This window comes from Mirounga angustirostris, unplaced genomic scaffold, assembly GCF_029215605.1.
Source record: "Mirounga angustirostris isolate CCGP_5_RB_7025 unplaced genomic scaffold, mMirAng1.0.hap1 SCAF_6, whole genome shotgun sequence".
Taxonomy (NCBI): Eukaryota; Metazoa; Chordata; class Mammalia; order Carnivora; family Phocidae; genus Mirounga; species Mirounga angustirostris.
The window spans coordinates 59,341,453-59,366,925 of record NW_026991714.1 but is presented as its reverse complement, the minus strand read 5'-3'; the positions used below and the strand labels follow the sequence as shown (position 1 = coordinate 59,366,925).

At 39.9% G+C, this 25,473-nt stretch overlaps 1 protein-coding gene across 2 annotated transcripts in view; it reads right to left on the bottom strand.

The window, feature by feature from the left end:
- FMN2 (formin 2) overlaps nt 1-23,453 on the bottom strand; it is a 375,766-nt gene extending 352,313 nt beyond the window's left edge. For both annotated transcript variants that reach the window (XM_064594391.1, XM_064594390.1), the window contains exon 1: nt 21,699-23,453. In XM_064594391.1, the coding sequence (XP_064450461.1) occupies nt 21,699-23,265 (1,567 nt within the window). In that variant the 5' untranslated portion in view covers nt 23,266-23,453. The remainder of the gene's footprint in view (nt 1-21,698) is intronic.
- Between the last annotated feature and the right edge of the window lie 2,020 nt (nt 23,454-25,473).

Here is a 25,473-nt window from a genome sequence, read left to right as displayed (position 1 = left end):
AATTCATTCTCTACAACACAGACTGCTATAAACTCTATAGGTATATAAGAAGTAGTTTCTGGTGGATTTATGACTAAGTGCATGGGCAGGAGATGGGCAAATTTTCTCAGGTTCTCCCTCCCTCCCTGGGCCCAAATAAAAAAACCCAGTGGGAGGAGCAGTCTTTCTTTCAAACCCAGCCTCTAACTGTCATTTCATAAACTAGGAAATGCAGGACCAGGGATGTTAGGTGTTTTGTACAAGGTCCCACTATCTTCATCTAAGAAAGGCTCATCTCACTGATCATACAAATGACGTATCTCACATATAGCCTAAAGAAATCTAGAACTGTACACCCATGGACAATTCTTCTATTTTGTATAGAATGGAGAGTATTTCCTATTTTCTGCCCATTATTTTCCACTGAAAGTATATGGACTCTATCTCTAGACTTCATAAAATGCATCCAGGGGAAGAAGCATTGTAGGGCAGCCATGACCTTCAGCTATGGAAACCAACTGCCTTGGTGCCCTTCCTGATGCTACCATTGTTCAAGCTATGGCCTCGACGAGCTACTCAATATCTCTTAAGCCTCCTCAGTTTCCTCTTCTATAACCAGAAATAATCATCATCATCATTACCTCCTAGGATTGTTGTAAGAATAAAGTTGAAATAATTTTTGTAACAGGCTTAACACAGTGTCCGATAAATATGACCTATCATTATTTTTATCAAGAGTCATTTCAGTGGTTCTGTACTCTTAAATAGGATAAATAAAAATTTGGTTTAACCTAAAGGAAGGGAATCCTAAGTAATCACTGGTATCCTAAGAATATACCTCTAACCTAAAAGCATTAGGAAAAGTATAATAATAAGCAAGGGGACCACCGATTAAAATATCTTTGTCCACCAAGTTTTCATTTTCGTTTTTGTTTTTGTTTTACATTCAATAGATCTTAATGACATCAACTAGGTAATATTTAAGACTCTGCTTTCTAGAATTCCTAACTTATTTTTTTTAAACTTGCATTATTTGTTAATTATTTGTTAAATTCATGTTAAAAGTAATATTCATCCAATGCCAGGGAAGTTATTAACCACTAATGTTCCCCAATTATTTCTGCACTGACCCTCTCTCCCTCCTCCTGCGTGTCCTTACACACCCTGGTTAGTAAAGGGTATTCAGTTCAGCATGTGGTAACAGCTTTGAAATCATACACTATCTTCAAATAGTCGTCTTGCATTGCTAAGCAAAACTCACAGGGCTGGACAAACATGGAAACAAGACAAATGCGGTGATCTTCCCGCACAAGGAAAAAGTAAAATCATGAGTCCCTGCCCAGGAGTTCGGTTGGGCAGTGAGCAGTGATGCTATAAAAAGTAAAAAACCTGTTTTTTGGATAGCATGATACAATATAAAGGGCACTTTCCCTGTCTGTCAGCTTGTGAAGCAAAGCAAGGATTTACCATCATGATTTCAAAGCAACTAACTGAGGGATGAAAAGGTTCTAGAATCGGCCTACAGACTGGAGGGTGTCAGTGCCAAAACGGGATGCATACTCTGCTCTCCTAATTTTTATTCCAGGGATCTTCCACTTCTGAGTAAGCCAGCAGCTCTGGGAAAAGCTTCTGACCAACATTCTCTATTAAGATATAAAAGAAATAGACCACATGGTCTGCACCCTGCTGGGGCTGCAATACAGTTACAATGACCAAAGCTCATGAAGGAACACTTTAAATGCAGTCTATTTAGAATATACTACCTTAACCAAACATCCTTGGTGGAAATAGTTAAAAAGAGAGAGAAAGAGAGAAAAAGCAGCAAAGACAAGATATAACCAAACACTTAAGAGTCTATCATTTGCCAAAGAACATCGTAGGTCCACCAGAGGATATAATCTTGATGAAAACATGCTCCCTGCCCCTTATCAATAATAATACATTATGACAATATACTCAGATATTTGAGTAATATATCCCAGGTCACACATGGGGACGGGCTAAGTGTGAGTTTGGTGTTGTTTTATGCCCCATAACGTCATTCATTTATAATTATATGTTTTATATTTATATTTTAAGAGCCTACAAACACATCATTGGCTTTTTCCTTTTGTGTATTTTTTAATGATTGAAAGAGGAACAGAATATAACTGCTATATTTTGAAAAGGGTCCATATAAGTTTCTGTTTCTTCTTATGCAAATGAGAATTAAACAACAGTCTCATTGTGTTAAGCTTTTTCCTAATCTTCTAGGTCAGACTTATCTATCTAATAAACTTCCCCTGAAAGCCCATATTATCTATCAATTTAAATGTTAAGAGGAATGTGTTGTTGACCAGCAAATCTAGAGTTAGACATTAATGATAATCGCTTAAGTTTAGGATGTTGGTGAACACAGAGATATCACATATTGTGTATCATCAGGTATTGATGGTCTATGCTGGAGAAATAAGAAAAAAACAGGTATGAGAGGCCAATTATGATCAAATAGAAGCTAACATGTCTAGTTTCAGATACCAATGCTGCAAGTTTTACAATAAGAGGAAGACCCTCCTCAGTATAAATATCTAGGTTTGTCTCGAGGCAAGAAGACAAATGTGTGGTCAAACTGCTAGACACATCATAGGAAAAACAAGTCATAGGGCACATGAAGATAACTAACCTTCAGTCCCAACCTGCAGGGAAGATGACCTCAGCTCATGAAGGGATCTGAACAGATGAGGATGTAGCTCTCTGCTCCCCCTGGACAGAACTCCCTGCATCTGTGGACAGCATGGACTAGACACTCTTATGGGAAATTCCCTCCTCTGAGCACATCATCAGGCTCAAAATTTCAGGTAAGGAAGAAATACTTTGATATTTAAACTTTATAAAACACCTGCAGATTGACCTGCAGATGTGCTGGTTTTTCCAAGTCCTCAATACTATGTACCTTTATAATTTTTTTGAAGAAATTGACTGCTCTGCATGGTGAACTGGGACTCACATGATGTATTTTGTTACCTAACATTGACAATATGGAAAAGAGTAGTAACAAATGTATTTGACATCAATTACAATAAAATGTCACACTACAACAAAGCATTAAAAAAGTGATTTGGGGGTGCCTGGGTGGCTCAGTTGGTTAAGTGTCCAACTCTTGATCTCAGTTCAGGTCTCGATCTCAGGGTCATGCGTTCAAGCCCCATGTTGGGCTCCACACTAGGCATGGAGCCTACTTAAAAAAAAAAAAAAAAAAGGTGACTTTGGAATCAATGTCATACACCACATCCACAAAATAAAAAATAAAAATCATATGATCACCTCAACTGATGCAGAAAAAGCATCTGACAAAATGCAACATCCATTCATGATTAAAAAAAAAAAAAACTCTCAACAAAAAGAGGAAGGAACATACCTCAACATAACAAAGGCCATTTATGAAAAACCCACAGCTAACATTATACTCAATGGTGAAAAACAGAGCTTTCCCTGTAAGGTAGGAACAAGACAAGGATGTCCCCACTCACCACTTTTATTCAACATAGTACTGGAAGTCCCAGACACAGCAATCAGACAAGAAAAAGAAATAAGAGGTAAAGAAGTTAAACCGTCACTATTTGCAGATGATATGATACTATACTGGGTGGCTCAGTTGGTCAAGCGTCCAACTCTTGATTTTGGTTCAAGTCATGATCTCAGGGTCATGAGATCAAGGCCTGTGTTGTGCTTGGTGCTCAGCATGGAGTCTGAGATTCTCTCTCTCCCTCTTCCTTAGCCCCTCCCATCACTCTCTCTCTCTCTCAAATAAATCAAATTAAAAAAAAAAATTTTTAAATAACAACTCCATTAAAAAGCTACTAGAATAATTAATTCAGTAAAGTGGCAGGATACAAAATTAATACCCAGAAATTGGTACTATTTCTCTACACTAATAACGAAGTAGCAGAAAGAGAAATTAAGGAAACAATCCCATTTACAATTGCACCAAAAAGAATAAAATAACTAAGAATAAACTTAACTAAAAAAGTGAACAATTTGTGCTCTGAAAACTATATGGTCAATTAATCTATGATAAAGGAGGCAAGAATATACAACAGAGAAGAGAAAGTCTTTTCAATAAATGGCGCTGGAAAAACTGGACAACTACACTTAAAAGAATGAAACCGGACTACTTTCTAACACCATACAGAAAAATAAACTCAAAATGGATTAAAGACCTAAATGTGAGACCTGAAACCATAAGACTCCTAGAAGAAAACATAGACAGTAATTTCTTTGACATCAGCCATAGCAACATTTTTCTAGATACATCTCTTAGGACAAGGGAAACAAAAGCAAAAATAAATTACTGAGACTACATCAAAATAAAAAATTTTTTTACAGCAAAAGAAACCGTCATGGGAATGGGAGAAGATATTTGCAAATGACACATCCAATAAGGGGTTACTATCCAAAATATATAAAGAACTTACACAATTCAACACCAAAAAAAAACAAACAATCTGATTAAAAAATGAGAAGAGGACCTGAATTGATATTTTTCTAAAGAAGACATACAGATGGTCAATAGACACATGAAAGATGGTCAACATCATTCATCATCAGGGAAATGCAAATCAAAACCACAATGAGATATCACCTCACACCTGTCAGAATGGCTAAAATCAACATGACAAGAAATAACAAATGTTGGCAAGGATGTGGAGAGAAAGGAATCCTCCTACACTGTTGGTGGGAATGTAAATTGGTGCAGCCACTGTGGAGAACAGTATGGAGAGTCCTCAAAAAATTAAAAATAGAAATACCATATGACCCAATAATTCCACTATCAGGTATTTACTCAAAAGAAAATGAAAACACTAATGTGAAAAGATATATGCACTTCTATGTTTATTGCAGCATTATTTACAATAGTTAAGATATGGAAGTAATCTAAGTGTCCATTAATAAATGAACTGATAGGAAAATATGGCACACATGGACACGCGCGCACACACACGCTATGGAATATTACGCAGCCATAAAAAGGATGTTATCATGCCATTTGTGACAACATGGATGGACATAAAGGGTATTATGCTAAGTAAAGTAAGACTGAGAAAGACAAATACCATATGATTCTACTCATAAGTGGAATCTAAAAAGAAAAAAAATGAATAAAGAGACAAAAAGCAGAATTAGACCTATAAATACAGAGAACAACTGATGGTTGCCAGAGGGGAGGAACAGAGGGTGTTGGGCAACATGGGTGAAAGGAAAGGGAGACACAGGCTTCCAGTTATGGAATAAATAAGTCACAGGAATAAAAGGCACAGCATAAAATACAATCAATGATATTATAATAACATTGTACATTGACAGATGTTAGCTACACTGTGGTAAACACGGTAAACACGGCATAACACGTCAAATAACTAAGCTGTACACCTGAAACTACTGTAACATTATATGTCAACCAACCATACATACATACATAAAAAATAAGGCAAAAAATGTGACTTTGGTATATAGACCTCTGACTAGAGTCACTACAGAGCCTATTAAAATGTGTGTAAGGTTCATTTTTGGCTTCCATCAAGGCTTTTCTCTGAGAAAGAAAAAAAAAAGAAGCTATGCAACTTTGATTAATCAAAAGCTGAAATTGGACAAAAACAGATAAAGAAATGTGATCTAATAAATCTAATAAAATTGGCCAAAGAATATCATAGAACAACATAAATAACAATGACTACCAACCATTTTTTGGACCTATGTTAGAATATAGATTTATTTGGGAATTTTTTAAGAGCTCATGAAGCAAATCAAAGTTCAAAGGAAAAAATTAGACATGTCAGAGGGAAATACTTTAAAAGAAAAAAAATTAATTTTAGTCTATTAAGTTAAATCCATAAAAGTGAATCTAATAAATGGCAGCTTCCAAAATACCTCTAGTTGAAGAGCTTTTTACATATTTAAAGCAGTCTCAAATTAAAAGAATGAGACAAACAGACCACAGCTGCTGCTCTTATTTTAGAAGTCAAACATCATTGTCTTTCCTGGTTGTAAGGAATGTTAGTGGTTACCACGTTCAGCCTCTCCAGGGTTATGAGTACCCCAGCAGATCTTCATCCAGTCTCTGTCTGAACATCTCCAATGAACAGTGAAATTACTCCTTTCAAGATCATCCATTCCAAGGCTGGACATTCTATAAGGGACAGCCTCCTTTATGTTGAGTTAACTCATACAACTGCTAGCAAATCTAGCTCCTCTATCCTGAACACATTCAGTTTTCTGCTTAGATATAAACCCGAAGTTTAAAATTTATCTCTGAAGTCAATGGAGAGCCACTGAATAATTGTGAGAAGAGCATTAAACATTCCCCTGGAAAGAACAGGATGAGTATTTTAAGAAATATGTTCTGAGATGTATTTTAACAGAATTTAGTGACTGATTGGATTTAATAAAGAAGACGTATGAGGAACTTGGCTAACTTGCACAACTCCCAGGTTTTGACTTAAGAAGCCAGGTAAAGGGCCGTGCCAGAACTATTACCATCCACCAGGGCAGGCAATAGATAAGGGAGCAATTTGAGCTTAGAGGAAAGAGAAGTTGAGTTTGGATCTACTCCCATATTCCTACGAACATATTTTTAAGGCAATGGGAAATCTGCACCTGGAATTCATGAGAGAACTGAAGCAGAAATTTGAGACATGCATGGAAAAGATTCTGGAGGGCAGATGTTAATTAAGGTGGATGAAGAGGACCAGGTGAAGGTGTGAAAAGTTAGCCTAAAATGTAGTGGGCAAACCAAGGAGAAATATGTCACGGAAACGAAGGGATGGGTGTTTTTCTGATTGGATAAAATATTACATATTTGTTTAAATGATGCCTTTGAAGCACTTTAAATATCAGAGATTTTTATTAATGTTGAGTGTAAAACAACAACCTACTAAATTAAGTAATGTTTCTGGATTTCAGGATCATAATTCCCCAAAAAGAGCCTTAGATACACAAAAACTAACCACACACAATGACAAAAAGAAAGCCACAACAACCACAATAATTTCAAAAGAATCCACACAATGCATATCATGATCTAGGGATTATATTTCAATTATTTTGCTGTAAAGAAAAGAAAGTATTGCCTTTAAAAGCCCATATGACTATTGTGATATTATGATTTTTTGTTTTTTTGAGAGAGAGGGCTGGTGCAAGTCGAGGGGCAGGGTGGTGGCGGAGGGGGAAGGAGCGAGAATCCCAAACAGGCTTCACGCCCAGTATGGAGCCTGACATGGGGCTTGATCTTACTAGACCCTGAGATCATGACCTGAGCTGAAACCAAGAGTCAGGACCCCAGGAGGGGTCATGACCTGAGCCGAAGGCAGATGCTTAACCGACTGGGTAACCCAGGCTCCCCGTGATATTATGATTTATTAAGGAGAAATATATATTTGGTTTTCACCCAGTTCTGGCAGAGAGGCCCTAAAACCCTTGGAATTTCCTAAGTGATAAGAACAATAAAGGCATCTTGGTATTCACAACAAACCCCTTTCAACCACAGCTGAATTTATGTTAATGAGATGACTTCTGGAAAGTACCTAAGGATGAGGGCAGGTTGCCAGGGGAAAAAACCTTGTGATTAGAGGGCTGGAACTTCTAGTCCCACTCTTGACCTCCAGGAGGGGCGAGGAGTTGGAGATTGAGTTCAGTCATCAAAGGCAATGATTTAATCAATCAAACCTATATAATGAAGCCTCCTTAAAAACCAGAAGGACTGGCTTAGGAGCACTTCCAGGTTGGTGAACACATGGAGATTTGGGGAGAGTGGCAAGCTAAGAAAATATTAGAGTTCCACACCTTCCCCATACCTTGCTCTATGTAGCTCTTTCATCTGACTGTTCCTGAGTCATATCCTTTTATAATAAAGTCATATCCTTTTATGGTAATCTAGTAAGTAAAATATTTCTCTGAGCTCTGTGAGCTGCTCTAGCAAATTAATTGAACCCAAGGAGAGGGCTGTTGGAACCTATAGCTGGTCAGTCAGAAGCCCAGGTGGCAACCTGGACTTTTGGTTGGCATTTGAAGAGGGGGCAGTCTGGTAGGATTGAACCCTTAACCTGTGGGATCTGATGCTCTCTCCAGGTAGATAATGTCAAAATTAAGTTGAATTATAAAACACCTAGCTGATATCATAAAGAATTGCTTAGTGCTGCGGGGAAAAAACACACATACATTAGATCAGAAACCCCCCAAAAAAACCATATAGTTGGATCAGACTCTTTTAACTATAAACTTTAGCTATTACTAACTAACCTTTAGGTTTAAAAAATATTTATAAAGGAAATCATACTACACAACTGAAAGACACCTAAAAGATTTCTTTATCCCAACAGTACCTAGAAATAATACAAAAGCAAGATACCACTACCCCTAGCAATAAAACATATGAAGCATCAGCAAAGAAAACAAAAATCCTCTGTGGAGAAAAGTCTAGAACTCTAGTAAAAGAACATAAATGATCTAAATAAATGAAGAGGTCTTTTACAGTCATGGATGTTATTACAGAAGTGACAATAATCCTTAATTTAATCTATAAATTTAATAAAATATCAGTCAAACACCATCAGGACTTTTTAAGAAACTCTACACTTATATGGAAGACAACAGGTCCATCAACTTTGAAAAAGGGGACACTTCCAGATAAATATAGACATTGCAAAGTAAGGACTGTATAATACTGACTGAAGATAGAAAATCAAACATAAAAGGAATAGACCCTCAGAAAGAAACTTACCTATATATGGGAATCACATAAAGGTGGTATAAAAAAATCAATGTGTAAAAACTATATAGGAGATGATGTTGAAAAACTGGTTTGCCATATTAAGAAGAATAAACTTGAATCCCTACATTACATCATACATTCAAGAGGATGCTAGATAGTTCAAAGGCTTAAATGTAAAGGGTGAAATGATAAAGCTAATAGAAGACTATGGAGAAGAGAATGTAACCTAGGAATAAGACAAAATTCCTTAAATGAGAAGAAAATAGCACAAAACATAAGTGAAAACTAGAATCAATCATATCAAAATTTAAGTATTTCTTGTTGAAGCAAGGACACAACAAATGTAAAGGAGGTATGAAATATTAGAGGAAGAAAAAATATAATGCCTAAAACTGATTCTATATGTTAAGATTCCAATGATTCCATACAACTGAAACCACTCCATATAGTTTAAATAGTAAGAGACTTACTACAGGGCATTTCTTATTGTACAGAATCTTGGAAATGTTGAAGAAAACGATTCTAGCATCTTTTTAGAACTACTCACCAAGAACCAACTTAAAACCAGGCCACTAGGGAAGTGGCTGCCTCCTCTTGGATCTCAAGTCCTGGCCTCCAAGAGCACGCTTCCACCACTAGAATTAGGAAGCCTTATGGCTGGATGTTACCTCTGCCGCCAGCCCCAGAACCGTGCTCCCCCAGCTACCAGCCACACGGGAGCAGGGACACACCATGCCCCAGCCTAGATCTCAGGAAAAGAACATCTGAACACTAGACCTCTGCTGGCACTGCCCCAGAAGAATCTATAGTTCCTCAGCCATACATGTAAGTGCAAACAATAAAAGTCAGTCGTTGGCTTCATTTGGGTCTTCCAAACCTGGTGGCAATTCATCAAACCTAAGCTACATTTGAAACAAAACCTGCAAGGGACTCTGGAAAGCATCACATTTATGCTAGCCTCTGATATAAGGAAAGAAAACCAGGAGTTTAGTGACAATCCCTCATATCCTTAACATTGGTGGTAAAATAATACCAAGAATATACAAAGATACAAAGAACCCTTGTGAATAAGTAGGGAAAATCAGGAAACACGACAGAAAAAAGATAAAGAGGATATGAACAGGCAAGTCACAGATGGGTTTACCCAAATGGCTAAAAATAAGCTATCAGATAAATATAAAATAAATAAAAATACTGCTTTCCCTCATTGGATTGGTAAAAATTCAAAAATTAGGTAAGTGCTAAGTCACTGCTTTAATAGAGTAAAAACTAGCGAAAACATTCCGGAAGATAATCTGACAGTACCTAGACAAATCAAGTAAATATTTTATGGCCCAGCAACCTCATTCCTGAATAACTATCCCAGAGAAATTCTCACACAAGACCCCACACAGGCAGATTCAGCAGTGTTGTCTGTGGTTGTAGAGAAGAATGAGAGTCCAGATGTTCATCCCTGTGCAAACACTGAAACAAAATATGAGGAACGTCCAGAGCAACCCCACTGCACAACCGTAGGGTACATGAGTCACACACAATTAAAAGGTGAGCAGTGTGTACAACCCAGCAGAACCCTCACTTTTTGGAATATTATAGAGCAATAAGAAGCAATGAACTTGATAGATATTCACCCAGAAAAATTTTTTTCCAAAGGCTGCTGAGTTTTTTTTGTTGTTGTTTTGTTTTTTAAGCAACAAAAAGGGGCACTTGGTGGCCCAGTGGGTTAAACAACTGACTTCTAGTTTTGGCTCAGGTCGTGATCTCAGGGTTGTGAGATCAAGCCCCGCATGGGGCTCTGGGCTTAGGGGGAAGTCTGCTTAAGATTCTCTCTCCCTCTGCTCCTCCCTGGATAAAATATTACATACTTTACAAAAATACATACAATTTCAAGGATGTCAATCAAACATCAAAAGCAGTTCCCTTAAAAAAAATAAACAAACAAAAACAAAAAAACACCAGTTCCCTATGCCCTTTGGGAGGGCAAAGTAGGAAATGAACATACAGCTATTCCCTGCTTTTTGAAGTCACATAATGCCAATTTGTTTTTGCAAAAGATCCATGTTAGTACTTATTTTCACTCACCAAAAGAAATCTAAAGAGGACTTTTTAGCTTTTTCGAAAAAAGGTAAAAAGCGAAAATGGCATTCAACATTTGTTTTCTAGCAGGCCTTTACAGAGGCAGCGCGCATCCCCAGGAGTGAGAGTGGCGCCGCCCAGCGCCGCCCCGAGGAACTACACTCAGGATGTCAGCGGCATGCCACCAGAGCTTTGAACAGTGTCTGTGAGCATCTGTCCTGTATCTTGATTTATTTTGTGCAGTCATCAGTAAGATGTGTCCTAAGGTATCAGAAAAAGCCTAAGAGAGGTTATTTATTTGAGTCTGGGAACCCTCAAAATTTTTCCCATATAAATTAATGTTAATTGTCTCTTTGCTTTACACCATTTCAGCTTACAAAAGTTTGCATAGGAATGCAGTACTTTTGGATAACGAAGGAAACCTACACAGGGAATACATATGGACAAAATGAAGAGTCTTGCATGGACTAATGATGGGGTGTGTCATGTACTGAGGGATATGAGTAAATGCTCTTTTTTTTCCTGAAGATCAGGAAGAGCGTGTCAATAATACTTAAAACTACTGTAGAGGACATGAGATATCTGAAGAACTGAAACATTCAGGACAGGATAAGAGACAGACTGAGCAACACGGAGGGGATAAAACCACAGAGCATTTAACTATTAATACATATATAGTAGAGATTTTAAACTTTAGCCTCAGGGCAGTAGGGAATCATTGAAATGTTTCTAAACTACACTGGCTAGCTCATCTTTATACTGTTAATAATTCACTCTCTTGTCTTGTAGAGAATTATCAGAGACGAGCCAGAGCCGTGCTATCTAAGTGGGATGTGCCTGATGCCCAGGAGAGAGATAGGAGCTAGAGATGTGCCTGATGCCCAGGAGAGAGATAGGAGCTAGAGATTGGTAACTTGAGTTGGTAATAAAACCAAAAGGAAATTGGTGGCTCAACCTTAGGGATTAGCCTAAACCTATCTAAATCTGCATGCCCAGCTTTTACTATTGCAAGGCAGATGCTGGTGAAAATGATCTGTGAATTTAGAAGCAAATAAGGCTCCTTACAGAAATAATCCAAATCAGAGATAAAAGTCTTCTAGGATGACTTTTTCACTTATATCACATGTTTGGCCCAGACAACGATCTCTCTACAGAAATCACTGCAGTTCTTGTTCAACCTTATATGCCCACCCACAATATGCTAGATCCAACAGAGTCAACACACTTTTGGATTTTTCTAAAATTGGAAGAGACAGATCAAATCCTATATCCTGAAATAAACTACCAGGATACTATCCAAACATTTAACACCCTCAAAGCCATTTAACCAAAATAGCACTACAAGGACAGTAAGACATAATCGTCTTGCAGAACATCTTAGGTAGCTGCAAAATCTAACACCTCCCATAAAGAATTTGCATGCCTTATGCCTCCAAAGGAGAAGTATTAGTCTACAGATTTAAAAGGGGGTGGAGTGGAAGGAGGAGGAGCCAAAGACCTATAAGTACCTAGGTTAAAAAATGAGTTGCAAAAGATAATCTCTATTGTTATCCCATTGTTTTCATTATTCTTTTAAAAGATAAGAGTTGTATGTTAATAATGAAGAGACTCATTGTTTACATAACTTTCCACAGAGTATTCAAATGAATTCATTTGTCATCCTGAAATAGTTCTATTCTAGTCCATTTGCTTCTTAATGGGCTTAAACAAGCTGCACTTCTTTAAGGACAATAAAACAAAAGTAAAAATCCTAGGAGTTCTCAAAATCTTTTAGCCTCAGTCTCTAAGAAAGGTTTTAAGTCAATGAAAACTTCTACATGGAATACCATAGATTAATAAAAACTATGGGGCGCCTGGGTGGCTCAGTCGGTTAAGTGACTGCCTTCGGCTCAGGTCATGATCCTGGAGTCCCGGGATCGAGTCCCACATCGGGCTCCCTGCTCAGCGGGGAGTCTGCTTCTCCCTCTGACCCTCCTCCCTCTAATGCTCTCTGTCTTTCATTCTCTCTCTCGCAAATAAATAAATAAAATCTTTAAAAATAATAATAATAAAATAAATAAATAAATAAAAACTATGAGTAAGCATATAGCACAGAAGGGAAAATTGAAAACATACTAAAACCAATATAGTTGAACCTTGAGCAACGATGGTTTGAACTGCATAGGTGTGCACTTACACGAGGAATTTTTTTTTTTTATAAATACAATACAGTACTATAAATGTATTTTAACTTCCTTATTATTTTTTTTAAAGATTTTATTTATTTATTTGAGAGAGAGAGAGAGTGCATGAGCAGGGGGAGGGGCAGAGGGAGAGGGAGAAGCAGGCACCCTGCTGATCAGGGAGCCTGATGCGGGGCTCAATCCCAGGACCCCGAGATCATGACCTGAGCCAAAGGCAGACGCTTAACCGACTGAGCCACTCAGGTGTTCCAACTTCCTCATTATTTTTTTAATAACATTTTCTTTTTCCTAGGTTACCATATTGTAAGAATACAGTAAATAATACATATAACATACAAAATATGTTTTAATAGACTGTTATTGGTAAGGGTTTTTTTTGTGTTTTTGTTTTTTAAAGATTTTATTTATTTATTTGAGAGAGAGAGAGTGTGAGGGGGGGAGGGTCAGAGGGAGAAACAGACCCCCCGCTGAGCAGGGAGCCCGATGCAGGACTCTATCCCAGGACTCCAGGATCATGACCTGAGCTGAAGGCAGTCACTTAACCAACTGAGCCACCCAGGCGCCCCTATTGGTAAGTTTTGTAGGCTATTAGTATTTAGGTTTTGGGGGAGTCAAAAGTTATATATGGATTTTTGACAGGGTGGGGGTTTGGTGCCTCTAATCCCTGTGTTGTTCAAGGGTCAACTGTATGTTAAAGTACAAAGAAACAAGAGAATTAATAGTACTACTTCTTTTGAGCAGTTTAAACAACAACAACAAAAATGCAAAGTCAACTATCCATCCAAAAATAGGAGATGACTTATATTGTAGATAATAAATCCAAAAAGAACTTGCTCAGTTTTGATGTCAATATTAGAAAGACTCCACATACATATGCTCATTATACTCCTTGCATCATAAATTATACAACACAGCTTTCCTTTTCATAAAACATGTCAACCATATACCATACACAGTCACTACCTTAGTGTTCAAAACACAAGATCCTAGATTCACATCGGGTAATGGCAGTCCAACCAATCCAAATCTTCTGTAGTATCAATCAACAATTGGTCAAAACTGCTCTCACCATCACTTACTACCAATACCCAATCTTCATCCCACAGTATAAATGGATCCTCCGGCACAGGGATTTTTTTCATCTCTAACAATAGAGAAAAACTAAACATGAAGAGTATCACTATTAGGAGAAAAGGTAACTGCTGAAACTGTCACTTCTATAGAATTCAAGGATGGATGAGACCTGGATGAAGCAGCTTTCGTTTTTGTACCTAGGAAACCAGGGTACCAAGAAGAGGTAAGAAATTGTTGCCTCGGGTCTTCCAGGAAATCGGTGAGATACTTTAAAAGGCAGACAAATTGAAAGATTTCTCAGCCTGAACTACTGTTACAGCAGTGCTATGAACTTACTAATGAACATCATTCTTTCCCCTCCTGTGTATGCGAAGCAACAATTTAAATGACACAGAATTAATTTCCAATATATATCCACTATATTCCTGTGTACTACAATAAAGAACCCTTCTGCTTGAAGTATAAAAGAGATGCAACTGAGTAGTGTTTAAGCATCATTTTAAAACACTGTACAGGCTCAATTTTCTCAAGAAATCATGCCATTCCCCCTGAAAATAAAAAGAATATCTTCAGCCCATCGTAGCTCTGGTATAACAGAAAATACAGCTTCGAGTGGGTCCAGGATGTATGGAAACTGACTGGATCACAGAAGAGTGGTAGCTATTTTCCTATCCAATCAACACCTCCCAGGACATCCTTGGAAAGGGGGAAGACATACATGTTTCCCTTTCTCTCATCCACAGAGAAGCAAGTGTCAAAGAGTAACAATTCTCCAGCATGGTTAGAGTCCTCTTACAGCATCCAGTAACTGTCATTATTTGTTCATGTCATGTTCAGGTGATAATACCTTGCTTTACTAAATAGCATTTCAAATTGATTGGAAGTCATATTTGTCATATATCTACATTTTTAATATAAAAAAGCCTGGGAAAGTTTTCAGCCACTAAAATTATATCCAATAACTATCAAGTCACAAGCAGTACTTACTTGTTTCTTCCTAATGGTCCCTTAATGCTAAATTTCATTAACATCAGGTTATTACTTAGAACGCAAAAGCAGGAATAAACAGAGTAATAAAATTTTCTCTATTTCCTTACTTCTTCTTTCATTACCAATAAAATTTATAATTGGAAGCTCAATTACTGTATTATCATTGCTATTTTAAAATCAACCAACAAATATAAGATGTTCTCTCAAAACAAGTTCTATCAAAGTATCATTCTACTTTCATCAGGTGCAATCATACCTCAATGAAAATAATTAATTTCGACTAATCAAAAATGTTAGTAATTTTTCAGCTTGAATTCAATAGGAAGTTACCAATAGGAAGTCTAAATACCCATCTTGCCTGTTCAAAAAAAATGGCAGGGGCGCTTGGGTGGCTCAGTCGGCTGAGCATCCAACTCTTGGTTTCTGCTCAGGTCATGATGTCAGGGTCATGAGATCGAGCCCTGCATAGGGCTCCATGCTCAGCAGGGAGTCTGTTTGAAATTCTCTCTCTCCCTCTCCCTCTGTTCCTCCCCCAACTCGTGCTCATTCTCTCTCTAAAGTAAATAAATCAAGTATTTAAAAAAATAAGTAAAAATTTTTAAAGTGGCAAACAATTATTCATAAAGACCTCAGTATGCTGAGGTCTTTATGAATCACATTCACTGGCCCACAGCAGGCACAGAAAAGATACTGGTGGATGTGTTGATAGAAGATTAGATGATGGACAGAATCAGGTGTGTATACAAGGAGGAAGGAAAAGCAGAAACAGGTGAGAAAAAAGACCAATGAATCCCTAAACCCAAGAAGTATATGAGGCAGACGGTAAATGCAGAGATACTGAAATAAAGGACGCAAGTTAGGGGTAGTTGATAAAGACACAAAAAATGAAAATGGGAATTTAATCAGCCCTTCCAGATGCTAAATCAAGAGAGACAAATAGCATGGTCCAAGAGGATAAAAACTTCAAGACAAAGGCACAAGTCAGGAAAATGAAATGCACATTCATAAAGCAGTAAGCAGGTTAACTTGTCTAGAGTTGAGAGCTTATGAAGGAAATTACGGGAGGTTAAGGCTGCAAAGTCAAGCGTTGCCACCCAGATGCTGTGCAGAATATAAACCCTAAGGGTGTCAGCCTGCTGCCTCGTCTTCCCCACCCCTCCTTGAAAACTTAGCAACTGCACCTAATCACACAGCCATACCTCCATCGTATGCTTTCCTTATCTAAACCTGGAAGGAAACCTATAATCATAGAGAATGATAAAAGGGGGAAAAAATGATGCATAAATGATTGGGAATAAAACAGTGATTAGGTATATTAATCAAGCTTCTGCATACAATTTCAGAGGTGTTTTGTTTTGTTTTAACCAATTCGGTTTTGGACCACTTTGAGCAACGAAGCAGGAGAGGAAAGCAAATAGCACCAATTATGTGCCTCCTACACACCAGGCAGAGTCGTAGTGGCTTTATATATCCTATTTCATTTAATCTTAACATTATCAATTTGAAATTACTCCTCTAGCTTCACATATGTAAGGAAAAGTTACTTGAGAGTCACTTAAAAAAGCTAGGATACCAATTTATCTAGAATAATAGAATAACTGCTATACCATCAGCTGAGTGTATGTGTTCATCACCTTTTTAATAGAATCAGAAGGAAACACAGCTCTAAAAGCACCTGTTCGGGGCACCTGGGTGGTTCAGTCGTTAAGCGTCTGCCTTCGGCTCAGGTCATGATCCCAGGGTCCTGGGATCGAGCCCCGCACCGGGCTCCCTGCTCGGCGGGAAGCCTGCTTCTCCTTCTCCCACTCCCCCTGCTTGTGTTCCCTCTCTCACTGTGTCTCTCTCTGTCAAATAAATAAAATCTAAAAAAAATAAAAATTAAAAAAAAATTAAAGCACCTGTTCAATTTCAAATACACATGGCTTACATCCTCGTGCCTAAATGCGCTTAAAAGTAGGCCAGTCCTCAGCTCATAAAGCAGCCATTAGAACCCATCACTGGGGTACTAGACTTCAATCCAAAATAGTCTTAAAGAAATCATGAGAAAGGATGTTTCAGACCAAACTAAAATGATTTAAGAATAGGGCTTCCAGTCCCAGCTTTTGTTACCAAAATCTATTCTGATATATGGAACCCAGTAAGTCAAAATACAGGAAAAAGAACAGCATTCATATAATCCCCTTTCCTGTTATAGAAAGACAGATGGATTATATATACACATCAGGGATGATTTCTGACTTTCCTTCATGTATTGGACAGGTATTGGACATGAAGGACATCTATACTCTGTCAGATGCTGACATGAGAAATAAGACAGCAACTGGCCTTCACAAATTCACAGTTAAATAATTTAACAAGCTATATAAGAAAACCTGTACTCCTAGAGTGGAGTATCTCTATGGATATAAAAATCAAGATAACCTTTAGAAAAGCCAAAATGAGAGTCATACAATCCAAATGCTAATGCGCAAGCCATTTACTAATTAGCAAGTCATTTAAAAGCTCACTGATACACTTGATTTTATTTTATACACGTTAACAACAGATTTGCTTATCTAAGTACATACCCTAGATGAAGCTTTTACTAGCTTAATGCCCTTAGGCAAGTTACTTCACTTGTCTGGACCTTGCTTAGCTCATTGGGAAAAGGGAGATAAATAGCTATACTTCAAGACGGTTCTAAGGATTACAGATAATTATGGAATGCACCACACAGTGTCTGGCATTTAGTAGAAATGTAATAAATATAACTTGACATCATAATTATAGGATTTGCCAACCGATAACAAATTGATCAGAAAAATCAAATCAGAAGTATGAGGGGTGGCGACGAGAGAAAGCTCTGTGAATGAATAGCTGATGGGAAGGAAAGAGTCAGGAAACAAAGATGCAAAAACTCAGAAAGGACAGACAGGAGCCAGCAGCCTCCACACTTGATGAGCTGTTGAGGGCATCCCCAATGTTTTCACAGCATGTAGAAATGACATGCCTGAAGATGACATTAAGCCACTTAAAACAGATTAAACTTTGATTCCATGTGTTTAAAAAAGGACAGATCAGCACATAATTGATTTTGGAAAGATTCCTATCAAAAGTGATTTGACATCACAAATTTAACATTTTATATGTCCAAACTTTAACGAACTGCAAAAATCTATTAACAAGCTTCTACTAGACTCAATGTACAAAGGAACCTCTCAAATTTCAGAAGCCATTTTTTTCTACTCAACACTGAAACAGATGTATGTCAAACAAATTAACTGTGGGAATATTTCAGTGCAATGCCCTAAAACATCATCAGTTTTTAACAGCTAAAACAAAATAAAGTTTTGGTCTCTGTCATCACTAAATGTTTTTATATCTACCAAACAAATACAAACACATGCCACGAAGATCTCTTTCCACTTGAATTTTCTCCCTACATTTGAAAGGCGGTAAAAAAACGAAAAACATCTGTTCCTTTCCTCAGAGCTGACAACCCTCATTCTATGGTTTAAAAATAAAAGATGTTTATGGAGGCTTATAGATATAATGATCACCTGCTTCAAAGGCAGCGGGCAATTAATGGATCCAAAGACATGCAAAATTAAGGCCAAAAAAAACCAATTTCCCTAAGGAGAATGCCACTGTTCCTCAGGCCTCTGGTAATACCCAAGACACCATAAAACTGTAGAGGATGGTAAAGAACCAAATGTGATACCAGATGACAAGAAAACAGTTGGCAATGGAGAAACAGGGGCATGTGTCCTTCTGGATTCACTATACCACCACAAAAACAGTTTCCCTGAGAGCTGCCCAGAGAGAATCTGCTTCAGTCTGACCAACAATCACTCTTCTTCCAGCCCAAGGAAGGCCAGATGTTCAACCATTAAAGGGATTGACCTTATTAAAAACAGAACCTGAAAAATCTCATAAGTGAAGACTTCAAATTCTGTATTTTTCATAAACCGTTTTTACTCTGTGTTGTCTTACATTACCAAACATTCAAAAATGAGTACTAAGCAAAAACATTCACACTTAAATCAGTAGACTCAGCTTCTATTTCTGGCTCTGCCTCTGAATGAGTCACAGTGTGACCTTGAAAAAGTCACTTCATCTCTTTACCTACCTCCATTTCCCCTTAACAAGATTAGGTTAAACCTATCGATTTGTTTTAAAGAGAGTGAGTGGGTGAGATAAATATATGGAAATGGCTACACAAATATCCACTGATCACTGACCAGCTGCATCCAAACATCAAAGACAAAGTCGGTGATGTCCATATTAAAACAACTCACACTGCACTTTTGCCCTGCAGGGTAAAAAATTCTCCCTGGAGCAGCCAACAGAAAACAGGTGCTTACTGAACAGGACTCCTTTAAGAGTCTGAAATTTCAAATTTGGAAATACTTAGCAAATTAAAATACAATGCAAGTAACAAGAATAAGCTTTTTTTCCCCCTCCTCTTAAGGAAAATAAATCTTCAACCTGTTTAGGGCCTATGATCTTCAGGACTCTGATCAATCTTCTGTCTCAAATAAATAAAAAAAAAAAATAGGGGCGCCTGGGTGGCTCAGTTGGTTAAGGACTCTGATCAATCTTCCTATGAAGTCTTTTTCCCTGACTCCTGCCAAGGAGATCAGTCCCTTTACCCTTGATACTCCCAGAGGACTGCACTACACCTCTCCATTGCCCCTGAGTACTCAGGGAGCCCTGGAGAGGCAGAACCATGATTTAATGACCTTTGTAGGTCCTGCCACTAACATATTGCCTGGTATAATGTGGGTACCCAGAATATACACATATACATCTGTAAAATTTAAGAAATGAATGTATATCCAAAGTCTAATGCTATTAGAAAGAGCAACCATTAATATTAATAAATGATAATGTGAATCATGGTGATATTTTCATTTAAAAATATATATTTACAGGGGCGCCCGGGTGGCTCGGTGGGTTGAATGTCTGACTCTTGGTTTCGATCAGATCATGATCTCAGGGTCCTGGGATCTAGCCCCAAGTCTGGGCTCTGTGCTCAGTGGGGAATCTGCTTGAGGTTCTCTCCCCCACCCCTCCCCCTTCCCCTGTGCATGCACTCGCTCTCAAATAAATCTTTTTTAAAAAATACATATATACACATATATATTTATAAATGAATGATTACCTAGGTAAAGAGGAAACATGATTTCTCACCAACACTAAATTCACAAAACTAACTCAAGAACTTTCCTGTCTTCTTCCTTCAAAAATGGTCTTTCAGGGATTTTTTTTTCTTTACAATTTATCTGAAGGGTTTTAGACTATAAGCATTACTTTTAATTTAACCTACACAATAAAGGGAAGGGAGGAGAAGTTAAAAAAGAGAGCGAGAGAGGGAAAGGGAGCAAGCAATAAATAAATGAACAAAGTGAATAAAAAAGGCTACTCTTAAGGATCTAGAAATGTAAAATAAAAGGTAATCCATAAGTGAAAATAAAAATGTAGTAATACACGTAACTACCACAACATTAATGGCATTTAGCCAAAGTCACTATGCCCATTGAGAAATGTCACTTAAGAAATGTTTTATCGATAACCCATTTATTAAAGTAATAGAACAGAGGATGTTAAGCTTTCCAAATTACATTTGAAATTTTTAATCATTCAATTATTTATCACAAACCTACCAGTAATTGCATAAATTTTCATTCTTTCCTACTCCTTAAATTCTTTCAGTCAATATTTCCTTTAATAATTAAGAGTAGAAGTAAGAGAACATGAAACAAACTGTCACTCTACCAGTGGGTACTTCAAGTAAGGCCTTGGGACCTAGAAGCCTATAAGAAAGGATAAACTCATTATACTACTTGCTTTTTAATCACAGTAAGTGGACCCCCTAGCTGGGCTTTTATGGTGCCCATCAGAATCTATTACAAAGGCTAAAGAGAGGTACCAGTTGGATTACATGTCCTTTTGGTTTCTCACCTTCACTATCTCCAAGCTATACCCTGTTTTGATTGGACATAAAACCAAATGAAAATTATCTCTAATATTCTATTTCATTATTTATTAACTTTCTAATACCATGTATCAGATTTGGTTGCATCAGCAAACAGGAATGTTCCCTTAACTTCTATGAGTAGTCTACCCAGATTGCTGCAAAACAGAAACTACATATTACATACATACATACACACACACATACTAGAGCAGTCAGAGATCGCCTCTGGATAGTACTGGAATAAATTATTTGTTTCTCCAACATTGACCCTTGTCAAAGAATCATTAACAATTTTGTTCTTTTTAATGCTGTGGGGATAAGGACAGAAAGAGAATGATGGCTCAGCTAACTATGCCAAAAAAAAAAAAAAGAGTTGATCTGCCTGGCGGGACCCTGGACATAGAGAACAGCACGTTTTGGAGAAATGGACAGAGGAGCCCTTTCTTGAGATGACTTAGGAGAGACCCAACAAAGTTGTTCTCTCTGCATATAAAGAAAGAAAAAAGGAAAGGAAAGGAAAAAGAAAAGAAAAGAGAAGAAACAAATTTTACTGAACTGGTGTGCAGGACCTGAAAAGGACTCCCCTCAGAAGGCAGGACATGCCCTAAGCAGGTCTAGGCGTCTCAGAGCAAGGAGAGCAGGTGAGGGCGGAAGGCCCTGATTGGCAGGCAACCCGGCGGCAGGGGGCACTCACCTGTGAACACGTTCTGGAAACAATCAGCAGCCGCCTGTGCCCCAGACACCTTGGCTGCCTGCGCTGGTGGCGCCCCGCCGCTCCCCTCCGAGGCCGCCCCGCGTTCCAGCAGGTGCGCAGAGCCCCCGGCCGGGGGCGCGCGGCTGCCCAGCTCCTCAGTCCAGTCGGCTGAGCGGCTGAGGCCGCAAGCGAGGCCGCTCTCAGCCCGGTGCTTCTTGGCTGGAGCGGCGGCCGAGACTAGGGCAGCCCTGGGCTCCCGGCTCAGGGAGGGCTCTAGCCGCCTCTTGATCCTGGGGCTCTGGCTGGGGGACTGAGAGGGAGAGTGATTAGGCGAGCTGAGCTGCCGGGTGGTGGTCTTGATGTAGCAGGGAGTGATGAGCGGGTAGGGCTTGAAGCAGCGCGGGCTGGGCGCAGGGCTGCTGGGCAGGGAGGCAGCTGCCGGGGCGCCGGGCCTGCTGGGCTCCCCCTCGGGCTCTGCCCCCAGCCTCGGGGGAATCTCTCCCACCCCCGGGCCCCACGTCTCCCCTGGAGAGTCTCGGGGGGCATCCTCAAATGCATCTTCCTCGCCCTCCTCGTCAGTGTCCCCAGCCCCTGGGCCGGCGGCTCTGGCCGAGCCCTCTCCCGGCGGGGCCTCGGGGAACGGGAAGGCGGGGGAGGAGGGCGAGGCTGCGGCTGCGGGCTGGCCCTCAGGCAGGCCAGGCATCGCCAAGGCTCCAGGGCTGCTGGGGGGCGGTGGCTGCTCAGGCACCTGGGGCTCCGCGGCCAGGCTGCCAGGCAGGTCAGACAGCGCAGACAGAGCCCGCTCCGGGTCAGGACTGCAAGGGGCCTCTCGGGCCGTGCTGCTGGACCCCAGCAAGTACTGGTCCAGGCCCAAGAAGGCCCCGGGCTGGGGGGAGGCGGCTGCGGAGGGCGCTGCAGGCTCCTCGGAGCCCCGCTGCTGCTGCCGCTGCTGCTGCTGGCGGATCGCCTGCTGAATGTCTGAAAGCAAATCCTCTTGCTCCGTGGCCGAGTGGAAGCTATAGATGTCCGTGTCCGAGCCTGAACTGGTCCTTTGTCCATCCTGCATCCCCACGGCTGTTTCCAAATCCTCCAAGACCACCCTGCCCCCAACCCCTGCATCAGTGGGTCCATGGCCACTTGGACGGGCTACCTCGAATGGGTCAGCACACTCGGTATCCGACAGGCCCGTCTCGTCTGCCGAGAGGCTGAGGTCTGGAGTCTTGGTGACCAGAGAATGCGCGCTGTCCAGCTCCCCGGTCTGCAGGGCCTGGGAGTCCAGCACATCCTCGCGGGAGCCGCCGGTGCTTTTCCCCTTGGACAGGTTCTTCCTGATCCGCAGGTTGGAAAACACTGAGGCTCTAGATTCCGACTTGCTCTTCTTCTTGCCTGGCTCCCCCCCGCCGCCACCCCCTCCCCCCTTGCCGTGCTTCCCCAGCGCCTTCTTGCCCCCGCTCCCCTTCTTTGTGGCTTCCACATCTCTGGGCCCAACAGCATCCTCTGCGCTGCTTCCGCCTTCGTGCAGGGCATCACCTGCGCTCCTCTTCAGCTTCCCATCCTGGTTCCCCATGTTGCAATCCCGCCGCTGAGCCGAGGCGCCTCCAACACTCAGGCCATGCCGGCCCTCCTTGGCCCCCAGCCCGCACAGGGGGAGGCACGGGGGCCAGTCAAGCGGCCCGGCAAGCCTCTGGGCGAGGAGGCCAACGCGCGTGGGGCTGGCCCTGCTCGCATCTGCCGGTTCTTTGCACAATGCGTGCCTGCTCCCGCGGCTGCCGTGCCAGTGCCTGCAGCTCAGAGCAAGCGGGGCTCGAACATGCTCAGTGCAGCACCCAGAGCCAGCCAATGGCAGCGCAGAACGCAGTCCGGGCCTGGCCCCCCAATGGCCGCCGCCGACCCCTCCGCCCTCGCTTGGCCCCTCACCGAAGCGGGGCGCGAAAAATGTTTGCTCAATCTCGGGGACTTTCATCTCCACCGTGTGAATCGAATGCATTGTCCCCGTGGAAAAAGTTCAGCTGTTTCCTCAGCTGGAAGATACACAAGGAACTTCAAAGCTCCAGACCTGCGATGAAAAAAGTTAAACAAAAAAGAATTTTAGATGGGGGGAAACTGAAGCCACGTTCCAATTTGGAGGTCCTACCATATCGAAGCCATATATACTACCCACCCCCTCCCCCCAACGTGCCTGCAGAAGCATGGCTCCTCAATAAATATTTGTTGAATGAATGGATTGTTCTTTTAATAACTGATCATCTTGAACAGTGTTAATGTGCTTGAGCACATGCTTTAGGAAAGGTTACTACATACAGTAATGCTTTTATGTTTCATGCAGACCTTGCATCTATCTACGTGAGAGAACATTAGCTGCCATTTCAAAAATTCATTTTTCAAACTTTTCTTGACAAAATGGCAAGGTGAGGGGGAAAAAAAATTCCTAGGAGATTTAGAGTTGATTAAAATGCTAATCTCCAAAATTCTATGTATTTACCATATAAATCAAATAGCATTTGTATTCCAAAAGGGTACATATACTATAATTCCCAGGAGGTCAAACTCATCAATATTAAACATGCTCCTATTGTTGTTGCATATAAAAAGGAAAAAGACAAAAAGGAAACACTCTTGGCACAAACACATGAAATCAGATGTTATGGTATAAACCACTGCTTCCCAAGCAAACCCTTCAAGGCAAACTTTGTCCTTGCCTCTATTATAAAAGTTTGTAACAGTTTACGGTAACAGAGTTTCTTAACATTCTGGGTCCTATATTAATATAAAAATTTCCTTCATTGTAAATCTTGTCACTGTTACTTAGGAAATTAATTTACCCATATTTAAAAAACATTTTTAAACATCATAGATATCTAAAGAAGCTTCAAGAGATTAAAGCAGCATCAATCAATAATGTTATAAGTATTTGAGTTGCAAATTCATCAGTAACCACTTTGAAAATATGGAGTAGCTATCAGACGTGTATTTTAAAGTAAGCCCAAAGGAGGAAAAAGTACTACATATTATATGATGCAATTTAAATGCAACAAGCAAAAAATGTTCCCTTGCATATTGTGAACTACATTTTAAACCTCTTTCCTTAACCATTTTTATCTAAAAAACAAAACAAAAAAACAACAGAGAAAAACAGTCCTATAAATCTTCGATGTAAAAGTATTATGTAGCAATAATTACTAGCATTTTTCAAATTATGTTCTTAAAAAGAGATAATTTAAAATCAGGCAGCCAGTCACTTCAGGTGGTCTTTTTGAGTAAATGGTTTGGAGAAATCAACTTTAATAACTCTAGCAGGGTAACAACCCTGTCTCTCAACAGTTCTGGAGCGCTTAAAAAGCCTTTGTTTCCCCCTCTTTCACAAGACTGCTCTCTTCTAGAATGTAGGATCCTTCTATGAGGGCACAATTCGCCTAAGGCTTTCAGAATTTTCTGCCTCTTTGAACACTGAGGTACTATGGATTTTTATTTTTGCTCTTTCCTTGACAAGATGTCTTTGACTCTGAACTATTTGGGGTTTTCTGTTTGTTTTTTTGTTTGTTTACTATTTACTTCTGTAATATATTTAAGTTCCAGAGATTAAAAAAAAAAAAAAAGGAGAGAAGGCAAGGAGGGAGGACAGGAGAGAGGAAAAGGAGAGTGAAGACTGCTGATGCTTTCACATCCTTTGAATGCGAAATAACAGATGACAATTTGGGAGCAGGTCACAGGCAACAAAGTTCTACTACATGCAAAGGCTAGTTGGAAACTCACAGTGTGGGCATCAAATGTAGGT